This window comes from Mobula hypostoma, chromosome 9 (genome assembly GCF_963921235.1).
Source record: "Mobula hypostoma chromosome 9, sMobHyp1.1, whole genome shotgun sequence".
Taxonomy (NCBI): domain Eukaryota; kingdom Metazoa; phylum Chordata; class Chondrichthyes; order Myliobatiformes; family Myliobatidae; genus Mobula; species Mobula hypostoma.
The window spans coordinates 662,131-689,260 of NC_086105.1; the positions used below are offsets into that span (position 1 = coordinate 662,131).

Below are 27,130 nucleotides of genomic sequence, written 5' to 3' on the forward strand. Positions count from 1 at the left end.
AGAAAGATCTAGAAAGGGGAGGGAGGTGTCGGAAATGGAAGATCTAGGAAGTGGAGGGATGGGTTAGTAAGTTTGCTGATGACACAAAGGTTGGAGGTGTTGTGGATAGTGTGGAGGGCTGTCAGAGGTTGCAGTGGGACATTGATAGGATGCAAAACTGGGCTGAGAAGTGGCAGATAGAGTTCAACCCAGATAAGTGTGAAGTGGTTCATTTTGGTAGGTCAAATATGATGGCAGAATATAGTATTAATGGTAAGACTCTTGGCAGTGTGGAGGATTAGAGGAATCTTGGGGTCCGAGTCCATAGGACACTCAAAGCAGCTGCGCAGGTTGACTCTGTGGTTAAGAAGGGATACAGGCCTTCTTTAATCATGGAATTGAATTTAGGAGCTGAGAGGTAACGTTGCAGCTATATAGGACCCTGGTCAGACCCCACTTGGAGTACTGTGCTCAGTTCTGGTCACCTCTCTATAGGAAGGATGTGGAAGCCATAGAAAGGGTGCAGAGGAATTTACAAGGATGTTGCCTGGATTGGGGAGCATGCCTTATGAAAACAGGTTGAATGAACTCGACCTTTTCACCTTGGAACAACGGAGGATGAGAGGTGACCTGATAGAGGTGTATAAGATGATGAGAGGCATTGATCATGTGGATAATCAGAGGTTTTTTCCCAGGGCTGAAATGTTTGCCACAAGAGGACACAGGTTTAAGGTTCTGGGGAGCAGGTACAGAGGAGAAGTCAGGGGTAAGTTTTTTTACTCAGAGAGTGGTGAGTGCGTGGAATAGGCTACCGGCAACGGTGGTGGAGGCGGACACAATAGGGTCTTTTAAGAGACTTTTGGATAGGAACATGGACTTAAAAAATAGAGGGCTATGGGTAAGCCTAGTAATTTCTAAGGTAAGGACATGTTCGGCAAAACTTGGTGGGCCAAAGGGCCTGTATTGTGCTGCAGGTTTTCTATGTTTCTATGTTTAAGAGCACCACGTTACCATTCACATTAAAAGTAACACCGACACCACGTTACCCATTCACATAAATAATAACACCGACATCACGTTACCCATTCACATAAATAATAACACCGACACCACGTTACCCATTCATATAAATAATAACACCGACACCATGTGACCCATTCACATAAATAATAACACTGACATCACGTTACCCATTCACATAAATAATAACACTGACACCACGTTACCCATTCACATAAATAATAACTCTGACACCACGTTACCCATTCACATAAATAACACCGACACCACATTACCCATTCACATAAATAATAACACCGACACCACGTTACCCATTCACATAAATAACAACACCGACACCATGTGACCCATTTACGTTACTGATCACTCTGACACTGTGCTTCCGATTGACATTACTGATAATATCCGTACCACATTACTGATCAGGCTGACACTGCATTCGCCACTCATGTTATCGATTACTGTGATACCGAGTTGTGCACTTCCAGTAACACTCACCGTTAATACGCTTTACCAATATACGTTACTGGGCAGTTTGACAGCATTACCACTGGTCGTCACATCCTGTTACAGGTTCTCATTACTGATCACTGTTACATCACGTTACCCATTCACGTTACTGGTCAGTGTGACAGATTATTATCTCTTCCCATTGCCGATCACCCTGTCCCCGTTTTTTGTTTTATTCCTTGCCTGTTATAGTGCAGTTAATGCAGTGAGGATGACTCCAGGGGCAGTGTTTTGTACTCTGTGTGATTCATGTAATTCTGAGAGACGTCCAGCCTGCTGAATAACCACATCTGTACCATGTCCACCAAGATGCTCTCTTTTGTATTACTTATTACGTATCTGGAGCTGCAGTTCAACACATTTGCCTGTGCAGTGGATGTAGTGTATTTGGATTTCAGTAAGGCATTTGATAAGGTTCTCCATGCAAGGGTCCTTCAGAAAGTATTGAGGCATGGTACCCAAGGACACCTTGCTTTGTGGCTCCAGAATTGTCTTGCCCACAGAAGGCAAAGGGTGATTGTTGAAGGTTTGCATTCTGCATGGACATTGGTGACTAGTGGTGTTCCGCAGGGATCTGTTCTGAGACCCCTCCTCTTTGTAATTTTTATAAATGACCTGGATGAGGAGGTAGAAGGGTCGGTTAGCAAGTTTGCTGATGACACAAAGGTTGGGGGTGTTGTGGATAGTCTGGAGGGCTGTCAGAGGTTACAGCAGGACATTGATAGGATGCAGAACTGGGCTAAGAAGTGGCAGATGGAGTTCAACCCACTTAAGTGTGAAGTGGTTCATTTTGGTAGGTCAAATATGATGGCAGAATATAGTATTAATGGTAAGAATCTTGGCAGTGTGGAGGATCAGAGGGATCTTCGGGTCTGAGTCCACAGGACACTCAAAGCAGCTGCGCAGGTTGACAGAGCTGTTAAGAAGGCATAAGGTGTGCTGGCATTCATCAACCGTTCAAGAGACAGGTGGTCATGTTATAGTCATAGTCATAGTCATAGTCATAACTTTATTGATCCCACTATATATGTTACAGCTATATAAGACCTTGGTCAGACTCCACTTGGAGTACTGTGTTCAGTTCTGGTCACCTCACTACAGGAAGGATGTGGATGCAATAGAGAGAGTGCAGAGGAGATTTACAAGAATGTTGCCTGGGATTGGAGAGCATGCCTTATGAGAACAGATGAGAACAGATTGAGTGAGCTTGGCCTTTCCTCCTTGGAGCGACGGAGGATGAGAGGTGACTTGATGGAGGTGTATAAGATGATGAGAGACATTCATCGTGTGGATAGCCAGAGGCTTTTTCCCAGGGCTGAAATGGTTAACACGAGGGGGCATTGTTTTTCACAAGTACGTACAGAGGAGATGTCAGGGGTAAGTTTTTCCACAGAGAGTGGTGGGTGCGTGGAATACGCTGCCAGTGACGATGGTAGAGCTGGATTCAATTGGGTCCTTTAAGGGACTCTTAAATTGGTACATGGACCTTAGAAAAATAAAAGGCCACGCGGTAGGGAAATTCCAGGTAGTTTCTAGAGTAGCTTACATGGTTGGCACAACATTGTGGGCCGAAAGGCCTGTAATGTGCAGTAGATTTCTCTGTCTCTATGCTTCTCTGACCATTGACTCACACGGACACTGAGGAAGTGATAGACAAGGTCTATAGGGAGGTAGTCACCCCTAGGTTGCAGGGGCAGGTGACCGGGTGACTCTCTGGAGGAAGGGAAATGGGCAGGCAGTGCAGAACACTCCTGTAGCTGTTCCCCTCAATAACATGTATAACACTTTGGATACCATTGTAGGAGACAACCTGGCGGGGGAGCCGCAGTGACTGGGTTCTGGCGCTGGTGCTCAGAAGAGGACAGAGGTGTAGAGGACTGCAGTGGTGATAGGGGATTCCATAGTCAGAGCAGTAGAGACCAGATTCTGTGGGCGCAATAGAGAAACCCAGATGGTACGTTGCCTCCCAGGTGCCTGGATCAGGGATGTCTCAGTTCAGATACACGGCCTTCTAAAAGGGGAGGGGGAGCAGCCAAAAATCTTGGTACATATGCATTGGTACATACAGGTTGGAAAGGTGCAGAGGTCCTGAAGAGAGATTTTAAGAAATTAGATAGAAAGCTAAAAAACAGGACCTCCAGCGTAGTAATCTCTAGATTGCTGCTCATGCCACATGCCACTGATGGCAAGAATAGGATGGTTTGGCAGGTGAATGTGTGGCTGAGGAACTGGTACAGGGGGCAGGGTTTCAGATTTATCGATCATTGGGATCTCTTCTGGGGAACTCTGTACAAAAGGGACATGTTACTGCATGGACCCAAGGAGGATCAATATCCTTGAGGGCAGGTTTGCTGGAGCTGAAAGGGAAAGGTTGGAGCCAGAGTGATACGGCAGAGGATGGGGCGGTTGGTGTACAACTAGATGCAACGTGTAGTGAGACTCCCAGCAAGAAGAGTCGGATGACAGGGCAAAATATCAGTCAACAGGGGGGTTGCAATGTAAAAGGGAACAAAACTGAAAAGGGTGAATACGGGACTTAAGGTGTCATATTTGAATGCATGCAGCATATTGTGACGATATCCTGAGTTATTCATTATGGGCTGCGCCTTTAAAAAGAGAGAGAGCGTGCAGCTGTACAGCACAAACAGCTTGTTACAGAGAGAGGTGGGGGGGGGGCGAAGACTGCTCACAGTTTGTTTGGGATTTCTGCAAGGACACTGCCAGCTTCTGAGTTCCTACAGAGAGAGAAGGGAGGAGCTACTTGATGGACAGTTGGTGTTCAGTACAACAGTATTTAAACCAGTGTAATTGCTTGTTTCACAGGGCACGCAGACGCACTAAGGTGTGGTGAAGTTACCACTATCCTGTTCAGGTGCCCACGAGTGTGGGACTGAGGATCGATAGTGAGGGATCGATCTGTGATTATTAGTGTGTGAAAGAGTGACCCTATGGAGTCTACCAGTGTGTCTAACCCTTGCCTGGGTTGGTAGATTATCACTTGAAGATGGCGCTCTTAAGTTGGTCAAGTTTGGCTAACTTGGAAGTTTCGGAAGACAACGGGAAGAATCGATGGCATCGGCTTACTCAGACAAACACAACACCTTTCTCTCTCCATCACTACTCAACTCAATACCACGAACTGAACTGCTTTCATTTACCCATCACCATAAGACTCTATCCATTTACCCCTAGGCTTGAAGAAGCTTGGTTTTTATATTTCCACACTTATATATACTGTACATGAACTTTGCTAATCTGTTTGATTTATCAGATTTTATAATACTGTATTGCATAGTTACTAATAAAATAGTATTAGTTAACAGCAATACCAGACTCCAAGGTGTTTTCCATTTCTGCTGGTTCTTTAACCCTTAACGGGGTACATAACAATATGGAATAAGGTAGATGAACTTGTAGCACAGTCAGAGCTTGGCAGGTATGACATTGTGGGCATCATTAGATCATGGCTGAAAGAAGATTAGATCTGAGAGCTTAGCATCCAAGGATAGACATTATATTGAAAGGACAGGCAGGTAGGCAGAAGGGTTAGTGCGACTCTGTTATATAAAGAACCCCAAACAGTAGTAAGAATGTGGTCTATGAATTACAATGGGAGATAGAAAATGCACGTCAAAAGGGCAATGATACAATAATCACGGGGGTTTCAATATGCAGGTAGATTGGGAAAATTAGGTTGGTGCTGGAACCCAAGAGGGAAATTTCTAGAATATCTATGAGATGGCTTTTTAGAGTAGTTCATGGTTGAGCCCAGGAGGGAATCAACTATTCTGGATTAGGTATGGTGCAAAAGAGTCATAGAGAAGTACAGCACAGAAATAGGCCCCTTGGCCCAACTAGTCCATGCTGAAACTATTTAAACGTCCACTCCCATCGACCTGCACTGGGACCACAGCCCTCCATATCCCTACTATACATATACTTATTCAAACTTCTCTTAAACACTGAAATTGAGCTCGCATGGACTACTTGTGCTGGCAGCTCATTCCACACACTCACGACCCTCTGAGTGAAGAAGTTTCCCCTCATGTTCCCCTTAATCTTCTCACCTTTCGCCCTTAACCCATGACCTCTGGTTGTTGTGCCACCGAACCTCAGTGGAAAAAGCTTGCTTGCTTTTTTATACCCCTCATAATTTTGATAACCTCTATCAAATCTCATCTCAATCTTCTACATTGTAAAGCATAAAATCTCAACCTATTCAATCTTTCCTTATAACTCAGGTCCTTCAGATCTGGCAACATGTTTGTAAATTGTCTCTGTACTCTTTGAACCTTATTTACATCCTTCCTGCAGGTAGGTGACCAAAACTGCACACAATACTCCAATTTAGGCCTCACCAATGTCTTATACAACTTCAACATAACATCCCATCTTCTGTACTCAATACATTAATTTATGAAGGCCAATATGCCTTCCAGGGCACCTAGGGGCGACTGGAGTAGCAGCAGAACTCTCAATGGATACGATTAAATATTTTCGTTTCAGCCTTGCAAGGTCAATACAGTCAACAATGATGTCTTAATGCGTTTAAACAAACTATCGCTGCTTAAAACTGATGGAAACAACTCAGTCTGTGGACAGATGCACCCACGGAAGAAGCGTGGCTGTAGATCGAGGTTACAAGTGCGCTTACGGAAATGGGGTTTTAATCTCCCAATACTGACTATCTTGCTGGCAAACGTGAAGTCTCTGTTGAATAAAATCAAAAGTGCTGAATCAGAGGAACATTAGGACCGTGTGTGTCCTTTGTTTCACGGAATCCTGGTTAACCTCTTCCATACCGGATGCAGCGATTCAGACGGATTTACTCTACACCGTCAGGATAGATCTATAGAGTCTCTTAAAAGCAGAGGTGGAGGAGTATGCCTCATGATCAACTCTTCTTGGTGCACAAATATATCAATGCTGTCCCAATTCTGCTCACCAGACCTGGAATATCTAGCAGTTAAGTGCTGTCCTTTTAACCTGCCGTGGGAGTTCTCCGGAATCAATTTGGTGGCAGTATATGTTCCAGCTCAGGCCGATGTTAATCAGCTTTAGATGATTTGAGTAATGGGATCAACATGCACAAAACAGCGCACCCTAACGCCTTCACCATCGTTTTGGGAGATTTTAACTAGGCCAGTCTGAAAAAAATCACAAAGCAACTACCATCAACAGATCACTTGCAATACCAGAAGAAACAACACACTGGACCATTGTTACACCACCATCAAGAATGCCTATCGTGCTATTCCACGCCCTCACTTTGGGAAGTCTAATCACCTGGCTGTACTTTACTCCCTGAGTATAGGCAGAGACCGAAGACTGCAGTACCAGCAGTGAGGACCAAGAAGGTATGAACAAGGGAAGCACAGGAGCACCTACAGGACTGCTTTGAATCGGTGAACTGGACTGTATTCAGGGGTTCATCTTTGAACCTGGATGAGAATGCTGCAGTTGTTACCGACCTCAGTAAACCTGTGTGGAAGAGTGTGTGCCTACAAAGACTTACTGTCCATTCCCATTCCCAGCCTTGGAATGACCAGGAGGTACGTTGTCTGCTGAAGCATTCAAGTCTGGTGACCCAGGCCTGTACCAGAAAACCAGGTATGATTTGCGGAGGGCTATTTCAAACGCGAAGAGACAATTTCAAATGAGGTTGGAGGCAACATTGGATGCACAACAACTCTGACAGGGTCTGCAAGACATTACTTCCTACAAAGCAAAACCCAATAGTATGAATGGTGGCAATGCTTCACTAACAGATGAACTCAACACCTTCTATGCACGCTTTGAAAGGGAGAACACATCAACAGCTGTGAAGATCCCTGCTGCATCTGATGACCCTGTGATCTCCGTCTCAGAGGCCGATGTTAAGCTGTCTTTAAAGAGGGTGAACCCTCGCAAGGCAGAAGGTCTAACGGAGTACCTGGTAAGGCTCTGAAAACCTGTGCCAACCAACAGGCGGGAGTATTCAAGGACATTTTCAACCTCTCACTGCTACAGGTGGAAATTCCTACTTGCTTCAAAAATGGAACAATTATACCAGTGCCTAAGAAGAATAATGTGAGCTTTCTTAATGACTATTGCCCAGTAGCACTCACATCTACAATGATGAAATGCTTTGAGAGGTTGGTCATGACTAGACTGAACTCTTGCCTCAGCAAGGACCTGGACCCACTGCAATTTGCCTATCACCACAATAGGTCAACAACATCTCCTCCTCGCTGTCAATCAACACTGGTGCACCTCAGAGGTGTGTGCTTAGCCCACTGCTCCACTCTATATATACCCATGACTGTGGCTAGGTATAGCTCAAATACCATCTATAAATTTGCTGATGATACAACCATTGTTGGTAGAATCTCAGATTATGACAAGAGGGCATACAGGAGTGAGATATGCCAACTAGTGGAGTGGTGTCTCAGCAACAACCCGGCACTCAATGTCAGTAAGACAAAAGAGCTGATTGTGGACTTCAGGAAGGGTAAGACAAAGGAACACATACCAATCCTCATAGAGGGATCAGAAGCGGAGAGAGTGAGCAGTTTCAAGTTCCTGGGTGTCAAGATCTCTGAGGATCTAACCTGGTCTCAACATATCGATGTAGTTATAAAGAAGGCAAGACAGTGGCTATACTTCATTAGGAGTTTGAAGAGATCTGGCAGGTCAACAAATATACTTAAAAATTTTTATACATGTAGCGTAGAGTGCATACTGACAGGCTGCATCACTCTCTGGTATGATGGTGGGGGGAGGGGGCTACTGCACAGGACCAAAAGAAGCTGCAGAGGGTTATAAATTTAGTCAGCTTCATCTTGGGTAGTAGCCTACAAAGTACCCAAGACATCTTCAAGGAACGGTGTCTCAGAAAGGCAGCGTCCATTATTAAGGACCTCCAGCACCCAGGGCATGCCCTTTTCTCACTGTTACCATCAGGTAGGAGCTACAGAAGCCTGAAGGCACACACTCAGCGATTCAGGAACAGCTTCTTCCCCTCTGTCATCTAATTCCTAAATGGACATTGAACCCTTGGGCACTACCTCACTTTTTTAATATATATTATTTCTGGTTTTTGCACGATTTTAATCTATTCAATATATGTATACTGTAATTGATTTACTTATTTATTTATTCTTTTTTTCTTCTTCTTCTCTATTATGTATTGCATTGAACTGCTGCTGCTAAGTTAACAAATTTCACGACACATACCAGTGATAATAAACCTGATTCTGATTCTGATATGCCAAAAGCTTTCTTTATGACCCTAACTGCCTGTGACACCACTTTAAACAAATTATGCACCTGTATTCCCAGATACCTTTGCTCTACCACACTCCTCAGTGCTCTACTGTTCACTGTGTAAGATCTACCCCAGTTGGGCCTACTGAAGCGAAAACCTCACAATTATCTGCATTAAATTTCATCTGCTATTTTTCAGCTCATTTTTTCCGCTGATGCAGATCCTTCTGTAAGCCATGATAACCTTCCTTACACCCCCAATCTTGGTGTCATACGCAAATTTGCTGATCCATTTAACCAGATTATCATCCTGATAATTGATATAGATGACAAACAACAAAGGATCCAGTACCATTCCCAATGGCACACCGCTAGTCACAATGATACAGAACTGATTAAAGAGCTTTATGGGCGAGTAATCATAATACGATAAATTTCACCCTGCAATTTCAGGAGAGGCTAAGGTCAGATATATTAGTACTACAATGGAGCAAACGGAATTACACAGGCATGAGAAAGGAGCTGGCCAAAACTGATTGGAAGGGAACACTAGCAGGGATGATGGCAGAGCAGCAATGGCTGGAATTTCTGGGAGAAATTCAGAAGGCACAGGATAAATACATCCCAAGGATGAAGTAATATTCTAAATGCAGAATGACCCAACAGTTTCTTACAAGGGAAGTTAAAGCCAACATAAAAGCTAAAGGGAGGGCATATAATAGAGCCAAAATTAAGGGGCATTTTAAGATTGGGAAGCTTTTAAACACTGTCAAAAGGCAAATTAAAAAATCATAAAGAAGGAAGAGATAGACTACAAAGGTAAGCTAGCCAATTATATTAAAGAGGATACCAAGAGTTTTCTCAGATAAATAAAGTGTAAAACAGAGTTGACATCCAACTGCTGGAAAATTGTGCTGGAGAGGACTTGATTGTTAAGTATTTGGCTTTGGGGTACTTAGAGGCACATGATTAAATAGGCCATAGTCAACATGGTATCCTTAAGGAAAAATCTTCCCTGACTAATCTGTTGGAATTCTTTGAAGAAATAACAAAGATAGACAAAAGGAGAATTGGTTGATGTTGTGTACTTGGATTTCCAGAAGGCTTTTGACAAGATGACACACATGAGGCTCTTTACAAATTTAAGAGCCCATGGTATTACAGGAAAGATATTAGCATGTATAGAGCATTGGATGATTGGCAGGAGGCAGAGTGGGAATAAAGGGAGCCTTTTCTGGTTGACTAGTGGCGTTGTGCAGGGGTCGGTGTTGGGACTGATTCTTTTTATGTTATATATTTTTGATTTGGATGGTGGAATTGATAGCTTCATGGACAAGTTTGAAGACAATAAGAAGTTAGGTAGAGAGGCAGATAGTTTTGAGGAAATAGAGCTCCTACAGAAGGACTTAGACAGATCAGGGGAACGGGCAAAGTGGCAGATGGAATATGGTGTCGGAAAGTGTATGTTCATGGAATTTGGTAGAAGAAATAAAAGTGCAGACTATTTTCTAAATCGAGAGAACATTAAAAAACACTGAGATGCAAAGGGACTTCAGAATACTCGTGCAGGATTCCCTGAAGTTTTATTTTCAGGTTGAGTCTGGTGAGGAATCCAAATGCAATGTTAGCATTCATTTCAAGAAGGCTAGAATATAAAAACAAGGATGTAATGTTGAGGCTTTTTAAAGCACTGGTGAGGCCTCACTTGGAGTATTGTGAGCAGTTTTGGGCCACTTATTTAAGACAGGATATGCTGACATTGGAAAGGGTTCAATGAAGGGTCACAAAAATGATTCCAGGATTGGAAGGCTAGTCATATGAGGAGGATTTGATGGTTCTGGGCTTGTACTCACTGGAATTCAGAAGAATGAGGAGGGACCACATTGAAACTTATTAAATGTTCAAAGGCCTTGATACAGTGGATGTGAACAGCGTGTTTTCTATGGTGGGGGAATGTAAGACCAGAGGACACAACCTCAGAATAGAGTGGCATCCATTTTGAAATGAGATGAATAGGCTTTCTTCAGCCAGAGAGTGGTGAATCGGTGGAATTTGTTGCCACAGGTGGCTGTGGAGGCCAAGTCATTGGGTATATTTAAGGCAAAGGTTATTAGATTCTTGATTAGTCGGGGCATGAACGGATACAGGCAGAAGACAGGAGACTGTGGCTGAGAGGGAAAGTAGAGCAGACATGATGAGATGGTGGAGCAGATGCGATGGGCCAAATGGCCTAATTCTGCTCCTATAACTTGTGGTCTTATATCTTCATCAAGATACATTCTCAGAGCAAAGTGAATCTATGAATGCAATTTTCCTGCGTAGCAAAACTAAGAAGGAATATTTCTAAATTATCTTGGATTATATTCCATTAAGACTTAATTACTTTAACCCAATATGAAATACAAACATATGATCTAAAGCATTTGCCTGTTGTTGAGTATGTTAATTAAAGAATCAATATGTGGTGACAGTGTGGCGCATGGCCAAGTGGTTAGGGTGTTGGACTAGCGATCTGAAGGTCATGGGTTCGAGCCTCGGCCGAGGCAGCATGTGTGTCCTTGAGCAAGGCACTTAACCACACAATGCTCCAGCCTACTCAGCTGAGAATGGATACTGGCAAAAATGCTGGGGGTTAATCTCGCGATAGACTGGCGTCCTGTCCAGGGGGGGGGTGGAGTCTCATACTCTCAGTTGCTTCACGCCATGGAAACTGGCATAAGCACCGGCCTGATGACAGGCTCGTGACAGACTTTAATGTGGTGACAGTTACCTGTTGAAAATCCAGTCTTCTTGTGACACTTCGTAAATTCAATGTTAAAATATGTCACCAGAGCGTGGACATATTCATTTCTCTGAACCTGAAGGCGGAACGTGGAAGAGAAGGACAGATCCTCGGTCTTCACATTGTAGATATCCACCTCCTGGACAGACAAACCATTTCATTATATCACTGCCATTCAACATGATCATCTCAGATTCAGTGCCCCTTCTAACGTTCTCCCTGTATCCTTCAATCCAAGCACAAATTTTAACTCCTTCTTATTTATACTTCATGATTTTGCTTCAAATTCCTCCACTGGTGAAGAATTGCACAGTTTCACCACTCCCTGGATGAAAAAATTGCCCCTCATTTCAGGCCTACTTTCCCTACTCTTAGAGACTGACCCATAACCCTGCCCTGAACTCCCCACCATCATGGGCGTCCTTCCTGCCCCAGTTCCTGAGCTGATTCTATGAGCTAGCACAGTTTTTTTTACATGTATTCAATCCGACTAAAGCAGGATTAATTCAGGTACCTGTATTCCGTTCCCAGACAAAAGTAGCTACAAAAGTGTGTGTGACTGAGGTGCCTGTATTCCATTCCCAGATAAACCACAGCTACAAACGTGTGTGTGACTGTGGTACCTGTATTATATTCCCAGACAAACTACAGCTACAATTATGTGTGTGACTGAAATACCTGTATTCCATTCCCAGATCAACTACAGCTACAAACACATGCGTGACTCACGGCATAAGGCTCCAATGGAGAGAACATACACTTGTAGATGAACATATGGGTAAAGACTGTGACCAGACAAATCTTGCCTTGTCATCGCTGCTTGCTGCTTTCACTGAATTTCTGATTTAAAATTTTTTTTCAATCATGTCAGGAACCAGCATGAGCACACCCTATTTCTCCTACACAGTTACCTTCCCCTGATCTCCCACGTCACCTTCCTTAACCCCTGTTCAAACACAGAAGGCCAATATTAGCATAGGCTAATGTCCCATCAGATCCCCTGCAAAACATTGTAAAATTGGTCAAATACACATTAGAATCTGAGTTACTATGGTTTACAGCAAGAATTTTTGGAGCATATATCAAATATAAGGGAACCCTTCCAAAGGATTAGGTTCAGTGTAGCTATTTCTGTACAACCAATCTGAAAAGAATGTTAGGCCACAAAGACACACATCTCAAATGAATGTAAAAATTAGTGGGAAGTTAGAGGATTGGGAAGCTCTTAAAAACCAACAGAAGACAACTAAAAATAACCAAAATGAGAGAAAATATGAAATATGAAGATAAGCTAGCCAATAATATCAGAGGACACTAAAAGTTTTTTTTCAGGTATACAGTAAAAAGAGTAAAAGAGAGGCAAGAGGGAATATTGGACCATTGGAAAATGCTGCTGAGGAGATAGTAATGGAAGACAAAAAGCAGCAGATGAACCTAATCAGTATTATGCATCACAGACACCATGCTGGAGGAACTCAGCAGGCCAGGCAGCATCTATGAAAAAACTACAGTTAACGTTTCAGGCCGAAGGATTTCTATTGGACTCTTTGCCAGCCCTGTATCTCTTTCACCAATTAACTTCCCAGCTCTTTACTTCACCTATCACCTTGTGCTTCTCTCTCCCCTCCCCACCTTTTCAATCTACTCTCCATCCTTTTTTTCCTACCGAAGTCCTGGAGAAAAAAAAAGATGGGGAGTAGATTGAAAAGGTGGGGGAGGAGAGAGCGAAGCACAAGGTGATAGGTGAAACTGGGAGGGGGAGGGATGAAGTAAAGAGCTGGGAAGTTGATTGGTGAAAGAGATACAGGGCTGGAGAAGGGGGAGAACAGAAGGCCATGGAAGAAAGAAAAGGGGGAGCAGCAGCAGAGGCAGGTGATGGGTAGGCAAGGTGATAAAGTGAGAGAGGGAAAAGGAGATGGGGAATGGGCCATTACCAGAAGTCCAAGAAATTGATGTTCATGCCATCAGGTTGGAGGCTACCCAGACGGAAAATAAGGTGTTGTTCCTCCAACCTGAGTGTGGCCTCATCACGACAGTAGAGGAGGCCATGGACTGACATATCAGAATGGGAACGGGAACGGGAAGAGTAATTAAAATGGGTGGCCATTGATAGATCCTGCTTCTTCTGGCAGACAGAGCATAGGTGCTTAGCAAAACGGTCTCCCAATCTACATCGGGTCTCACCCCTATACAGTATATACTCCTGTATATGGGTGAGACCCAATGAAGATTGACTCGTGTATATTGGTGAGAACATTGCCTTCCTCTGGTGCTCCTCCCCCTTTTCATTCTTCCATGGCGTTCTGTTCCTCCTATTGGACTCCTTCTCCAATCAACTTTCCAGCTCTTCACTTCATCCCTCCCCCTCCCAGTTTCACCTATCACCTTGTGTTTCTCTCCCCTCTCCCACCTTTTCAATCTACTCCTCAGCTTTTTTGCTCCCGTCCTGCCGAAGGGTCTCGGCCCAAAATGTTGACTATACTTTTTTCCATGGATTCTACCTGGCCTGCTGAGTTCCTCCAGCATTTTGTGTGTGTTGCTTGGATTTCCAGCATCTGCAGATTTTCTCTTGTTTAAGTATTATGCATCAGTCTTCATTATGGAAGATACTAGCAACATGCCAACAATTCAAGATTGTCAGGCTCAGAAGTGAGTTCAGCTGCTATTACTAAGGAGAAGGTGCTTGGGAAACTGAAAGGCCTGAAGTTAGACTAGTCACCTAGACCAGATGGTGCACACCCCAGGGTTCTGAAAGAGGTGGCTGAAGAGATTGTGGAGGCATTAGTAATGATCTTTCAAGAATCACTAGATTATGGAATGGTTCTGGAGTACTAGAAAATTGAAAATGTCACTCTGCTCTTCAAGAAGGGAGTGAGGCAGAAGAAAGAAAATTATAGGCCAGTTAGCTTGACTTCAGTGGTTGGGAAGATGTTGGAGTCAATTGTTAAGTATAAGGTTTCAGGGTACTTGGAGGTACATGGTTAAATAGGCCAAAGTCAGTTTGCATTAAGGCAAAGTCTTGCCTACCAAATATGTTGGAATCCTTTGAGGAAATAACAGGCAGGATAGACAAAGGAGAGTCAATGAATGTTGTTTATTTGGATTTTCAGAAGGCCTTTGACAAGGTGCCACACATGCGGCTGCTTAGCAAGCTATGAGCCCATGGGACAATAGGATAGATATAGAAGATTGGCTGATTGGCAGGAGGCAAAGAGTGGGGATAAGGGGGAGCTTTTCTGGTTGGCTGCTGGTGACAACTGGTGCTCTACAGGTGTCAGTATTGGAACTGCTTCTTTTCACGTTAAACTGTATGTCAACAATATGGATGATGGAACTCAAACACCAGGAAATCTGCAGATGCTGGAAGTTCAAGCAACAAACATCAAAGTTGCTGGTGAATGCAGCAGGCCAGGCAGCATCTCTAGGAAGAGGTACAGTCGACGTTTCGGGCCGAGACCCTTCGTCAGGACTAACTGAAGGAAGAGTTAGTAAGAGATTTGAAAGTGGGAGGGGGAGATCCAAAATGATAGGAGAAGACGGTGGGGGGGGGGGGATCCGGTGCTCCCAATGTGGCCTTCTATATATTGGCGAGACCCGACGCAGACTGGGAGATCGTTTCGCTGAACACCTATGCTCTGTCCACCAGAGAAAGCAGGATGTCCCAGTGGCCATACATTTTAATTCCACGTCCCATGCCCATTCTGACATGTCTATCCACAGCCTCCTCTACTATAAAGATGAAGCCACACTCAGGTTGGAGGAACAACACCTTATATTCCGCCTGGGTAGCCTCCAACCTGATGGCATGAACATTGACTTCTCAAACTTCCGCTAATGCCCCACTTCCCCCTCGTACCCCATCCGTTATTTATCTATATACACACATTCTTTTTCTCTCTCTCCTTTTTCTCCCTCTGTCCCCCTCACTATACCCCTTGCCCATCCTCTGGTTTTCCCCCTACCCCTTTCTTTCTCCTAGGCCTCCTGTTCCATGATCCCCTCATATTCCTTTTGCCAATCAACTGTCCAGCTCTTGGCTCCATCCCTCCACCTCCTGTCTTCTCCTATCATTTCGGATCTCCCCCCCGCCCTCCCACTTTCAAATCTCTTACTATCTCTTCCTTCAGTTAGTCCTGACGAAGGGTCTCGGCCTGAAACGTCGACTGTACCTCTTCCTAGAGATGCTGCCTGGCCTGCTGCGTTCACCAGCAACTTTGATGTGTGTTGGATGATGGAACTGATAGCTTTGTAGCCAACTTTTCAGATGATACAAAGATATGACAAGGGGCAGGTAGAGCTGGGGAAACAGGAAGTCTGCAGAACATCATGGAAAGATTGGGAAAATGGGCAAAGAAATGGCAGATGGAATATAGATTAGGGAAATGTATGGTCATGCACTTTGGTAGAAGGAATAAAGGCATGAACTATTTTCTAAACAGGGAGAAAACTGAAAAATCGGAGTTGCAAAGGGACGTGGGAGCCCTTATGCAGATTCCCTAAAGGTTAACTTGCAGGTTGGGTTGGTGGTAAGGAAGGCCAATGCAGTGTTAGAACATAGAACGTAGTGTGAGGAGCATTTGATGGCTCTGAGCCTGTACTCGCTGCGGTTTAGGCAACTGAGGGGAGAAAGGATGATCTCATTAAAACCTATCAAATATTGAAAGGCCTAGATACAGTGGATGTGAAGAGAATGTTTTCTGTAATGGGTGAGTTTAGAAGCAGAGGGCACAGCCTCAGAATAGAGGGACATCCAATTAGAACAGAGATCAGAAGGAATTTCTTTAGCCAGAGGGTGGTGAATCTGTGGAATTCAAGTTATTGAGTATAATTAAAGTGAAGGTTGATAGGTTGTTGGTTAGTCAGGGTTTCAAAGGTTAGGGGGAGAAGGTAGGAGAACAGGGTTGGGAGGGATAATAAATCAGACATGAAGGGATTGCAGAACAGACTCGACGGGCAGAGGTGGCTTATTCTGCTCCTGTGTCTTATGGTCTTACCCCATAGCGAACACCGGCTCCACTGCAGAGTCACAGGCTGCGGGGAGAATAAGAAAACCTCCAGACTTAGTGAAAGAGACCTGCTGTTCCATCACATAGACCAGGTACCTGTTCAGCTGAACTATTCAAGTCCTCTCAAAGAGTGTCAGAATGTTAATCAAACAAAACATTGGCCAGTTATTCACTTGCCCTGCCATTTACCACCCAACACAAAACACTCCTGTACTAAGAAGGAAGTTCAGAGTTAAAACATCGGCTTATTCTGAGGTCTCATGTCGGCTAGAACACGGGTACATAAGTGAAGCAGGATTTAGCCCTTACTGCTGCTCCACCATTCATGAGGACCATGACTGACCTTTCACTTCAGAGCTACTCTTCACCCAACACTTTACCCTAAACATTCTCAGCAACCGATCCTCCACAGTTCACAAGCAGAAAATTCCACAAATTTGTTACCCTCCTGAATGGGAAACTCCTTGTTTTGAGACCTTGATTCCTGATTCTGGACAAAGTACAGTATCCGGGGGAAACATCACCCTGCCCTCTACTCTGTCACACCCATAAGAACTTCAACAACACAACAATTAGGAGCAAGATTCATCAAGACGATTGCTGACCTTCATTCCGCACTATCTCGAGATCTCCTTGATACCTCAGTGCTCACAAATATGTTAATCTCTGAAACTAATGACAGCCTTCCCAAGAAGAGGATTCCAAAGGCTCACTGGCCTCACTGAAGAGATTTCTCTTCATCTCAGTGTTAAACAGCCTACCCCTTATCCAGAGAAGAAAGTACCTGATCTTCGACTCCTCATATCCTTCTAAAGAATATAATCCCAGGGCTTTCAGGAACTGGTGGGGCACTAAGGAATGTTGACGAACACAGAGACTTTGGGATCCAGGTCTATAGTTTTCAGAAAGTAGCAACACGTGTAATTCGGGTGGAGAAGAATGCATATGGCTTGCTTGCCTCTATAGTTCAAGATGCTGAATGTAAGAGTTGGGATATTATCAGGGCACCACGGTAGTATAACCGTTAGCTGACACTATTACATCTCGGATTTTAGTATGGGACTGTTTTCCCTGGAGTACTGAAGGATGACCTGGTAGTGGTGTGTAGGATTATATGAGGTAAGTAGGGGTGATAGTGATAATCAAAATCATTTTTCCAAGATATCAAAAACAAACAAGAGGACATGGGTTAAAGGTGAAAGGAAGGAGTTTTAATGGGGATTTGAGGTGTGTTTTTTATGTGGAGAGTGGTTGATATCTGGAACTCATTGCCAGAGGAGATGGTGCAATCAGACTAATTTACAATATTTGAGACACATTTAAACAGACACTGAAATAGACAAAGTAAAGAAGGGTCAGTGTCACACAGTATGGAAACAGTTGAGGCCAACTCATCCATGCTCACAACGTGGCTATCTATGCTAATCCCACCCTCCTGCATTTGACCCATACCCCTCCATTCTCTTTGTGCCTTTATGTCCGAATGTCTATGTCCTATAGCTTTAGAATCCTGCCCTAGGAAAACACTATTTACCCTATCTATGCCTCTCATAATTTTATAAACCTAAAGCCACCTCCTGTACTCTGGCGAGACAATCCCAGCTTATCTCATCTCTCCTTGTAACTACAAATATCCATTCCAGGCAACATCCTGGTGAATCACATCGGGGCTCTCTCTGGTACAACTGCACCCACCAGAAATGTACTCAGTGCTCCAGGCGCATCCTAACCAGAGTCTTGTACAGCTGCACCATGAAGTTCCAACCCTTATACTCAGCACATCCGCCAATCAAGCTTAGTGCCTTCTCCATTCCCCTATGCGTGTGTGTTACATTTTCAGAGCATTATGAAGGTCCCTCTGTACACTAATGCTTCTATGGTTTTTACCATTTATTGTCTGTCCAGACATCATCAGAGACTCATACATTGCTTGACACATCTGATTAAATTCCATCATCCCAATTAAAGGGACAGGCTACATGTTTCCTTCAAACATTTTTCGGGCCCTCACACAAACAAATTGAGCCACCTGCTGCAGAGGTACCCATGCATGCACCTTGTTTAGGAATGAAGCTGTGCAGCTGAGTTCCTCAGACACCATCTCCCTGCAGGTAAGCATCAACCTGTTCTACTACAGACCGGATGAAAGTCTTTGGCTCAGTTTGTTTCTCGGATTCCTACCTGATGCCAGGGGTAATGTCCAGTAACTATGGAGTATTATTGGTTCCACATCAGACAGGTTACATGCAGGCTGCTTGTCATAATCAAACAGGTTGTTTCAGAAGAGCCTCAGTGTACCTTGATGAGACAAGCATTGGTCACGACTTGTTTAGGGTCCACAATGTCCACCAGCGGCTCCTTGATGGCCACATTCCTGATGCACGTCATATCAAATCCATAAACGTCTTCCCACCCTAAACAGACAAGACAAACAAACTGATGCAAATAGCAAACCATTCCAAAATGGGAGGGTTTTCAACTCACAGGGTTAGTAGAGGCATGTGAGCATTATGTTACTGCTGCTTGTTGGAGTTGCTCATGGTGTTGGCACTGAGATGTTCCTACGTCACACATGTGCCGGATGTTTCCTGGTCCTTCCTGCCTGGGAAGTAGTTCAGGAGATCCTGAAATGCAGAAGGTCCCTGAGACCACAGTCATTGCTCTGCTACTGGGGGGGGGCACAAGTAAAGGCTCAGGGAAATGAGAAAGACCCAGCTCACCCCCTCCCAACCCAGGGTAATTCATACCGCGTGGATAAACCCCTCACACACCCTGTGGGTAATCCCCAGATATTTGCACCCCCATACATACACACCCCTCGTAACCCCATACAAAATTTCCTAAGGTAATCCCCACTGATCCAGGGACATGTCTGGCCGGGAATGATTTACAAACGTATTTACAGTCTCTAAACTTTACAGCTGGCCTCTAACAATAATCAAGCATAGCAAGGGGTGAGTATGAAGCAATCGAACATGATCTTACAGTGAATTTTGAAGTCCTTGAACTGACGGTCTTCAATGGCTACGATATACAAAGTGGCTCGGTCCGGGAACATCAATCCTCCAGGTTTCTGTTGGTGAATTTTGGGGAAATGGATCTCGTAATCTAGTCACCTGACAAAGATACCACATTTTGAACAGCATTTACATCGCAGAATTCCGCTGGCAGCTACTGCAACCTTTCCACTTCCTCAACTGTTTCAGTCAGACCCGTTTGCTGTACTCTGTGCTGTTTCACTGAGACAAAACAATGAGCTTGTGGTGACAAAAAACTGGTTTGAGTGTGGGGTGTTACAACATTGTTCAGTAAAAATGGTTTGAGTGTGGGGTGTTACAGCACTAATCAGTAAAACTGGTTTGAGTGTGTGGTGTTGCAGCATTAATCAGAAGACTGGTTCGAGTGTGGGCTGTTACAGCATTAATCAGTAAAAATGGTTTCAGTGTGGGCTGTTACAAAATTGTTCCTTCAGTAAAATTGGTTTTGGTCTGGGGTGTTACAGCATTAATCGGTAAAACTGTCTTCCAGACATAGAACTCAAAAACAGGTTTTTGGCCCAACTATGGTGTCAATTTTAACTAACCCCCATATGCCAACATATGGTCCATATCCCCCCAATCCCTGGCTATTCATGTGCCTGGCTAAATGGTTAAAACATTACTAGATTTTTTTGCTTTCACTACCTCCCCTGGCAGTCTGTTCAAAACCCCTACCACTCACAGTGTGAAAAAAACTTGTCATGTAAATCTCCTTTAAACTTTATCCCGCTCAGTTTTAAGCTATGCCTTCTTATCTTTCCACCCTGAGGAAAAGCCACTAATCTGTCTATGCCACTCAAAATGTTTATGCTTCTATCAGATCTTCCTCAGCCTACTACGCTCCATGAAAACAATTCAAGTTTGTCTAACCTCTTCTTAGATCAAATACTCTCTAATCCAGGCAACATCCTGGTGAACTTCTGCATCTTCTCCTAAGCCTCAACATTTTCCCTGTAATGTGGTGACCATAAATGCACACAATACTCCAAATCTAGACTCACTTCCATTGAAATATAACTTCCCAAGTTTTATACTCTCTGCCCCATAAGCCTTCTTACCTCCCTTTCTATTTGTTTCCCACTTTCAGGAGTCTATGGACTTGCACTCCAACATTCCCCTGTGTATAAAAGTACCTAAAGGTCCTGCCATTTACTGAATACATTGACTTCCCAAAGTGCAGCATCTCACACTTAAACTCCATCTGCCATATGTCTGCCCACATTTCCAGCTGATTGACCTTCTTCACTAACCACAATTCTGCCAATTTTGTGTCACCTGCAAACAGACCACCTAATATTTGGCCAGATCATTTATATATATTGCAAGCGACCAAGATCCTAGCACCGATGCCTGGGAGATAATACTGGTGAAGGACTCCTGTCAGATTAAAACCCTTCCACCACTATTCTCTGCTTTCTAAGGTGATGCCAATTTTGAATCCAATCTACCAAATCTACATGGATATCGTGTATTTTATATTGTCTGGATCAGTCTACTATGAAAAACCTTGCCAAAAGTTTTAGTGAAGTCCATATAGTCAACTTTCTTTGCTTAACCTCATCTTTGAAATTTCCTCAAGTGTGTAAAACATGACCTCCCCCATACAAAGCCATGCTGACTATGCTAATCCTAATCTATGTTTTTCCAGTTGTAAACTGATCCTATCCCAAAGAATCTTTTCCAATATTCTCTCTACCACCAGCCCATAATTTCCTGGATTGTCTCTACTGACTTTCCTAAACGGAGACGCAATGCTGGCTATTCTCCTGTCCCAAGAGAAAACCCCTGCAATCTCCTCTCTTGCCTCTCTTAATCTGGGAGATATTCCATCAAACACTGGGCACTTATCCACCTTAATGTTCTTCAAAAGACATAACCTCTCTTTCTTCTTAATATCAATGAACCATAGAACAGCAGCATTTGCCTCTCTGATCTCACTCTCCACCAAGTCCTTCTCTTTGGTGAATACTGATGTGAAGTACTTGTTTAGTATCTCACCAACCACCTTTGACTTCTGGCACAAATTCTTCCCCCTTTATACTTGAGAAGTCCTCATTACTCTCTTGTCATTGTTATGTAGATTTGAAATTAATCTACTCATCAACAACATTTCATGGCCCCTTTTACCTGTCTGATTCCCTATTTAAGTTCTCTCCTAGTTTTATATTCCTCAATAGCCCTGGTCTAATTTCACCTTCCTAAATCTTACATATGCTTCCCTTTGCTTCTGCAATATCCCTTATCATCCCATGTTCTTGCTATCCTTGTCTGTCTTCCTGATGAATTCTGAATTCTGACCAGCTAGGCTTTAAGTGAATCCCACATGTCTTCAACATTCAAACATTGGCTTATTGGCAGGAGGGAAAGAGTGGTAATGAAGGGAGCCTTTTCTGGTTGGCTGTCAGTGACTAGTGGTGTTCCAGGGGACTGTGTTGGGACTGCTTCTTTTTATGTTATATGTCAATGAATTGGATGATGGAATAGATGGCTTTGTAGCCAAGTTTGCAGATGATACAAAGATAGGTGGAGGGACAGGTAGTTTTGAGGAAGTAGAGTGGCTACAGAAGGACTTAGACAGATTAGGAGAATGGGCAAAGACATGGCAGATGGAATACATTGTCAGGAAGTGTATGGTCACGCACTTTGGTAGAAGAAATAAATGGAGAGAAAACTGAAAAGTCAGAGGTAAAAATGACTTGGGAGTCCTTGTGCAGGATTCCCTAAATGTTGAGTCTGTGGTGAGGAAGGCAAATGTGATGTTAACATTCATTTCAAGAGGACTGGTATACAAAAGCAAGGATGTAATGTAGAGGCTTTATAAAACATTGGTGAGGCCTCACTCAGAGTATTGTGACAGTTTTACGTCCTTATGTATGAAAGGATGTGCTGACATTGGAGAGGGTTCAAAGGAGATTCACAAAAAATTATTCCATATTGAAAGGCTTGTCATATGAGGAGCATTTGATGGCTCTGGCCTGTAATCACTGGAATTCAGAAGAATGAGGCAGGAGATTGGGGCTGAGAGGGAAAATGAATCAGCCATGAAATGGCAAAGCAGACTTGATAGGCCAAATGGCCTAATTCGGCTCCTATATGTTGTAGTCTAATGTCAGATGTCAACTATTCCAATAAAAGCCACTCCAATCTACTTTCTCCAGCTCCTGCCCAGTGCTGTTGTAATTAGCCTTTTCACAGTTCAACACATTCCCCAAGATCCAGTCTTACCCTCGTCTATAAGAATCTGAAAACACACAGAGCTGTTTTCATACGCAAACACGAGGATATCTGCAGATGCTGGAATTTCAAGCAACACACATCAAAGTTGCTGGTGAACGCAGCAGGCCAGGCAGCATCTCTAGGAGGAGGTACAGTCGACGTTTCAGGCCAAGACGTCGACTGTACCTCTTCCTGGAGATGCTGCCTAGCCTGCTGCGTTCACCAGCAACTTTTATGTGAGCTGTTTTCAGAGTTCTCAAAATGCTTCCCACTGACTTTGATCACCTGGCTGGGCTCATTTCCCAGTACAAGGTCTATTGTGGCCCCTTCCCTGCTTGAATGATCTACATACTTTATCAATAATGCACCCTGGATGCAACCAACCAGCTCTGCCCCATCTGAGCCTCTGGCACTAAGGATATATTTATTACAGGAGCAAATGTACGGAGAAGCACATACCAACCACTTGTCTCGGGCAAAGATCACCGTGTTCAGCATCGACTCGTAGAAGAGACTGTAGCCCATCCACTCACTGATAATGATGTCCACTTTATCCACAGGTAACTGCACTTCCTCCACTTTACCATTAAAAATTACAATTACTGAAAAAATATTCCATTAACACTGATTAACTGGAAAAGGCTGCACTGGTATATTTAACCAAAATAACATTTATGCTGTATTTCTTCAAATTCTCAAAAGTTATAACATAAGAGTATGAAGACTGAAAAATAATAATGTTTTACATTTACTCCAAGCAAGCCATTGGTGCCATTCATTACCCCTGGATGGAATAGCACTCAAAAGGTCGACATACTGGGGTTCAGAGTCACACTCATCAGAATGGGTAAAGATGACAGATATACTTCTCTCAACACTTCATTGCCCCCATTACTGATTCAAACTTCATAATGAAGGTTTAGTTATTTGAGCTGAAGTTCTGATGGTGAAATATGAACGTTCTTTGAATGGCTCAGCAATTTTATCACTAGACTATCATGTCCCTGAAGCTTTCTACCAGGTGCCTGATGCTCCTATTTCTCCGGACATTCACAGAGCGAGCTGTGACATTACATAAATATATAGAACTATGAGAGGTATGAGTAATGTAGATCAGATCCTCGGACCCTTTGTTTAATGGTATTGGTCCATGGCATAAGAAAGGTTGGGAACCCCTGGTGTAGATATCAGTAAAGGGGGCACGACAAGCATTTTATAAACACAGATAGTGGTGGGTGCTGGGTGCCTAGAATGGGCAGCCTGGTTGGGCAGGCCTAAAGGCAGAGTGTCAGTGGTTTAATTCAGGGGCATCTAGCAAGTTCGTTTCTGAATTGACTCGATGGTAGCAGAGCAAAGGATGATATGGAGACATGGAGGGGAGGCTCCTGGAGGGGGAATATGGAGGGGAGGTAAATAGAGGAGAGTGATATGGAGGGAAGGGACAGGGAGATGAGGGACATTGAAGGGAGGGAAGATACATGGAGGGGAGGAATGTTGAGGGGAGGTTCATGGAGAGGAGGGACTTAGAGCGAAGGTTCATGGAGGGGAGGTACATCAAGGGGAGAGATATGGAACAGACAAACATTGAGAGGAGGGAAATGAAGGATAGTGTCATGGGGAAGGATACTGAGGGGAATATTATTGAGAGAAGGGTGATGGAGGGGCGTGAAGTTGGGAGGTACTTGGAAGGAAAGGAAATGGAGGGGAGATACATTGAGGGAAGAGATGTGGAGGTGAGGGACATGGAAGGGAATGAACTAGAGGGGAGGTACTTGGAGGGTAAGTAGATGGAGGGGAGAGAAATGGAGGGCAGGGAAATGGAGGGAGGGATGTGGAGGTGAGGAACCTGGAAGGAAGGGATATGGAGGAGAGGCAAATGGAGGCAAGGGATATGGAGCGGAGGGATATGTAGGGGAGGAACATTAAGGGAGGGATGGACGCTGAGGGAAGTGACATGGAGGGTAGGGACAAGGAGAGGAGGAAAATGGAGGGGAGGGATATGGAGGAAAGGGAGATGGTGTGATGTTACAAGGAGGAAGGTACATGGAGGGGGAGGGGCATTGAGGGGGAGTACATGATGGGGAGGTAAATGGTGAAAAGCGATATTGAGGAGAGGGATATGAAGAGGATATGGAGGGAGGGACAAGGGGGAGGGATATGGTCTGGAGGGATATTGATGGGACACAGAAGGGCAGTGCATGCAGCAGAGATGCATGGAGGGGAGGATACGGAGGGTAGGTACATGGAGTGGAGGGATATGAGGACAGGTGACGGAAGTGTGTGAAGGGGAACACTTTGGTTCCAGTGATCATAACACCATTAGATTCAACTTGATCATGGATAAAGATAGATCTGGTCCTCAGGTTGAGGTTCTAAACTGGAAAAAGGCCAAATTTGAAGAAATGAGAAAGGATCTAAAAAGTGTGGATTGGGACAGGTTGTTCTCTGGCAAGGATGTGATTGGTAAGTGGGAGGCCTTCCAAGGAGAAATTTTGAGAGTGCAGAGTTTGTTATGTTCCTGTCAGGATTAAAGGCAAAGTGAATAAGAATAAGGAACCTTGGTTCTCAAGGGATATTGGAACTCTGATAAAGAAGAAGAGAGAGATGTATGACATGTATAGGAAACAGGGAGTAAATAAGGTGCTTGAGAAGTATAAAAAGTACAAAAAAGTACTTAAAAAAGAAATCAGGAGGGCTAAAAGAAGACATGAGGTTGCTTTGGCAGTCAAGGTGAAGGATAATCCAAAGAGCTTTTACAGGTATATTAAGAGCAAAAGGATAGTAAGGGATAAAATTGGTCCTCTTGAAGATCAGAGTGCTTGTCTATGTATGGAACCAAAAGAAATAGGGGAGATCCTAAATGGGTTTTTTTGCGTCTGTATTTACTAAGGAAACTGGCATGGAGTCAATGGAAATAAAGCAAACAATGTGTTGTATCTTTGGAAGCTGAAAAAGCGTTCGATCGAGTTGAACGGAAATATTTATTTGATATTTTAGAGAAATTTGGCTTTGGTACTAATTTTAATAATTGGATTAAAATGATATATAAAGCCCCTATTGCTACTGTTGTCACTAACAATTGTAGCTCTCCTTTTTTTCAGCTTTCACAGGGGGACAAGGCAAGGCTGTCCATTAAGTCCTTTGTTGTTTAATTTAATATTAGAACCCCTTGCTATTGCTCTTCGTGAGGCTAAAAATATCCATGGGATTTTTGTGAATGAGACCATGCATCAGATCTCTCTTTACGCTGACGATTTATTGGTTTATATATCTAATCCTGATGTATCTATTCCTGCCTTGCTAAAATTATTCAATGAATTTGGAGATTTTTCAGGATATAAAATAAATTTCAGTAAAAGTGAATTGTTTCCTTTAAATGATTCTTTCTCTATATATGATAATACTCCTTTTAAAGTCATAGATTCTTTTAGATATTTAGGTATTATAATTATTAAAAAATATAAGGATCTTTATAAAGCCAACTTTGTTCCTTTAGTAGACTCTATGAAGTATTTATTTAGTAGATGGAGTCCACTTACATTTTCACTTGTTGGTCGTATTCATAAAGTTAAAATGATGATTTTACCAAAATCTTTATATTTATTTCAGAATATCCCTGTTTTTTTGACTAGGAAGTTTTTTGATCAGATTGATTCTATTATTTTATCTTTTATTTGAAATAATAGAAGACCAAGAATTAGTAAATGTCATTTACAAAAATTGAGAAAGGATGGAGGTCTTGCTTTGCCCAATCTAAGAATGTATTATTGGGCTGTTAATGTGCAATACATGCAACATACATCAAAGTTGCTGGTGAACGCAGCAGGCCAGGCAGCATCTGTAGGAAGAGGTGCAGTCGACATTTCAGGCCGAGACCCTTCGTCAGGACTAGACTTCGTCCTGACGAAGGGTCTCGGCCTGAAACGTCGACTGCACCTCTTCCTACAGATGCTGCCTGGCCTGCTGCGTTCACCAGCAACTTTGATGTATGTTGCTTGAATTTCCAGCATCTGCAGAATTCCTGTTGTTTAATGTGCAATACATGTCTTTTTGGTTATATTGGGTTGATAAGAGTGATCGGCCAATTTGGGTAGACCTGGAACTGAAAGTTATAGAACAGTTTTATTTAACCTTGTTATTGGGAGCTGCTTTACCTATACAATTAGCTAAAGTTGCTAATTTAAACCTATATCCTGTGATTAAGTATTCTTTACAAATTTGGCTCCAGTTCCACAATTTTTTAATCTTAAAAATATAAACTTTGTAGTTTAATTTATCGAAATAACTTTTTTAAGCCTTCTTTGAGTGATCCAATTTTTTTACTTTGGAAAAAT

The 27,130-nt window shown here is 43.3% G+C and overlaps 1 protein-coding gene across 3 annotated transcripts in view; it reads right to left on the reverse strand.

Moving 5' to 3' along the window:
- LOC134351437 (protein arginine N-methyltransferase 1-like) overlaps positions 1-27,130 on the reverse strand; it is a 135,755-nt gene that overhangs the window by 41,754 nt on the left and 66,871 nt on the right. For 2 of the 3 annotated variants that reach the window (XM_063057558.1, XM_063057556.1), the window contains exons 5-8: positions 23,256-23,398; positions 19,528-19,615; positions 18,841-18,956; positions 11,525-11,675 (exon numbers count right to left, since the gene is read on the reverse strand). In XM_063057558.1, coding sequence (XP_062913628.1) covers positions 11,525-11,675; positions 18,841-18,956; positions 19,528-19,615; positions 23,256-23,398 — 498 coding nt within the window. The remainder of the gene's footprint in view (positions 1-11,524; positions 11,676-18,840; positions 18,957-19,527; positions 19,616-23,255; positions 23,399-27,130) is intronic. The other variant, XM_063057557.1, reaches the window with a different exon arrangement.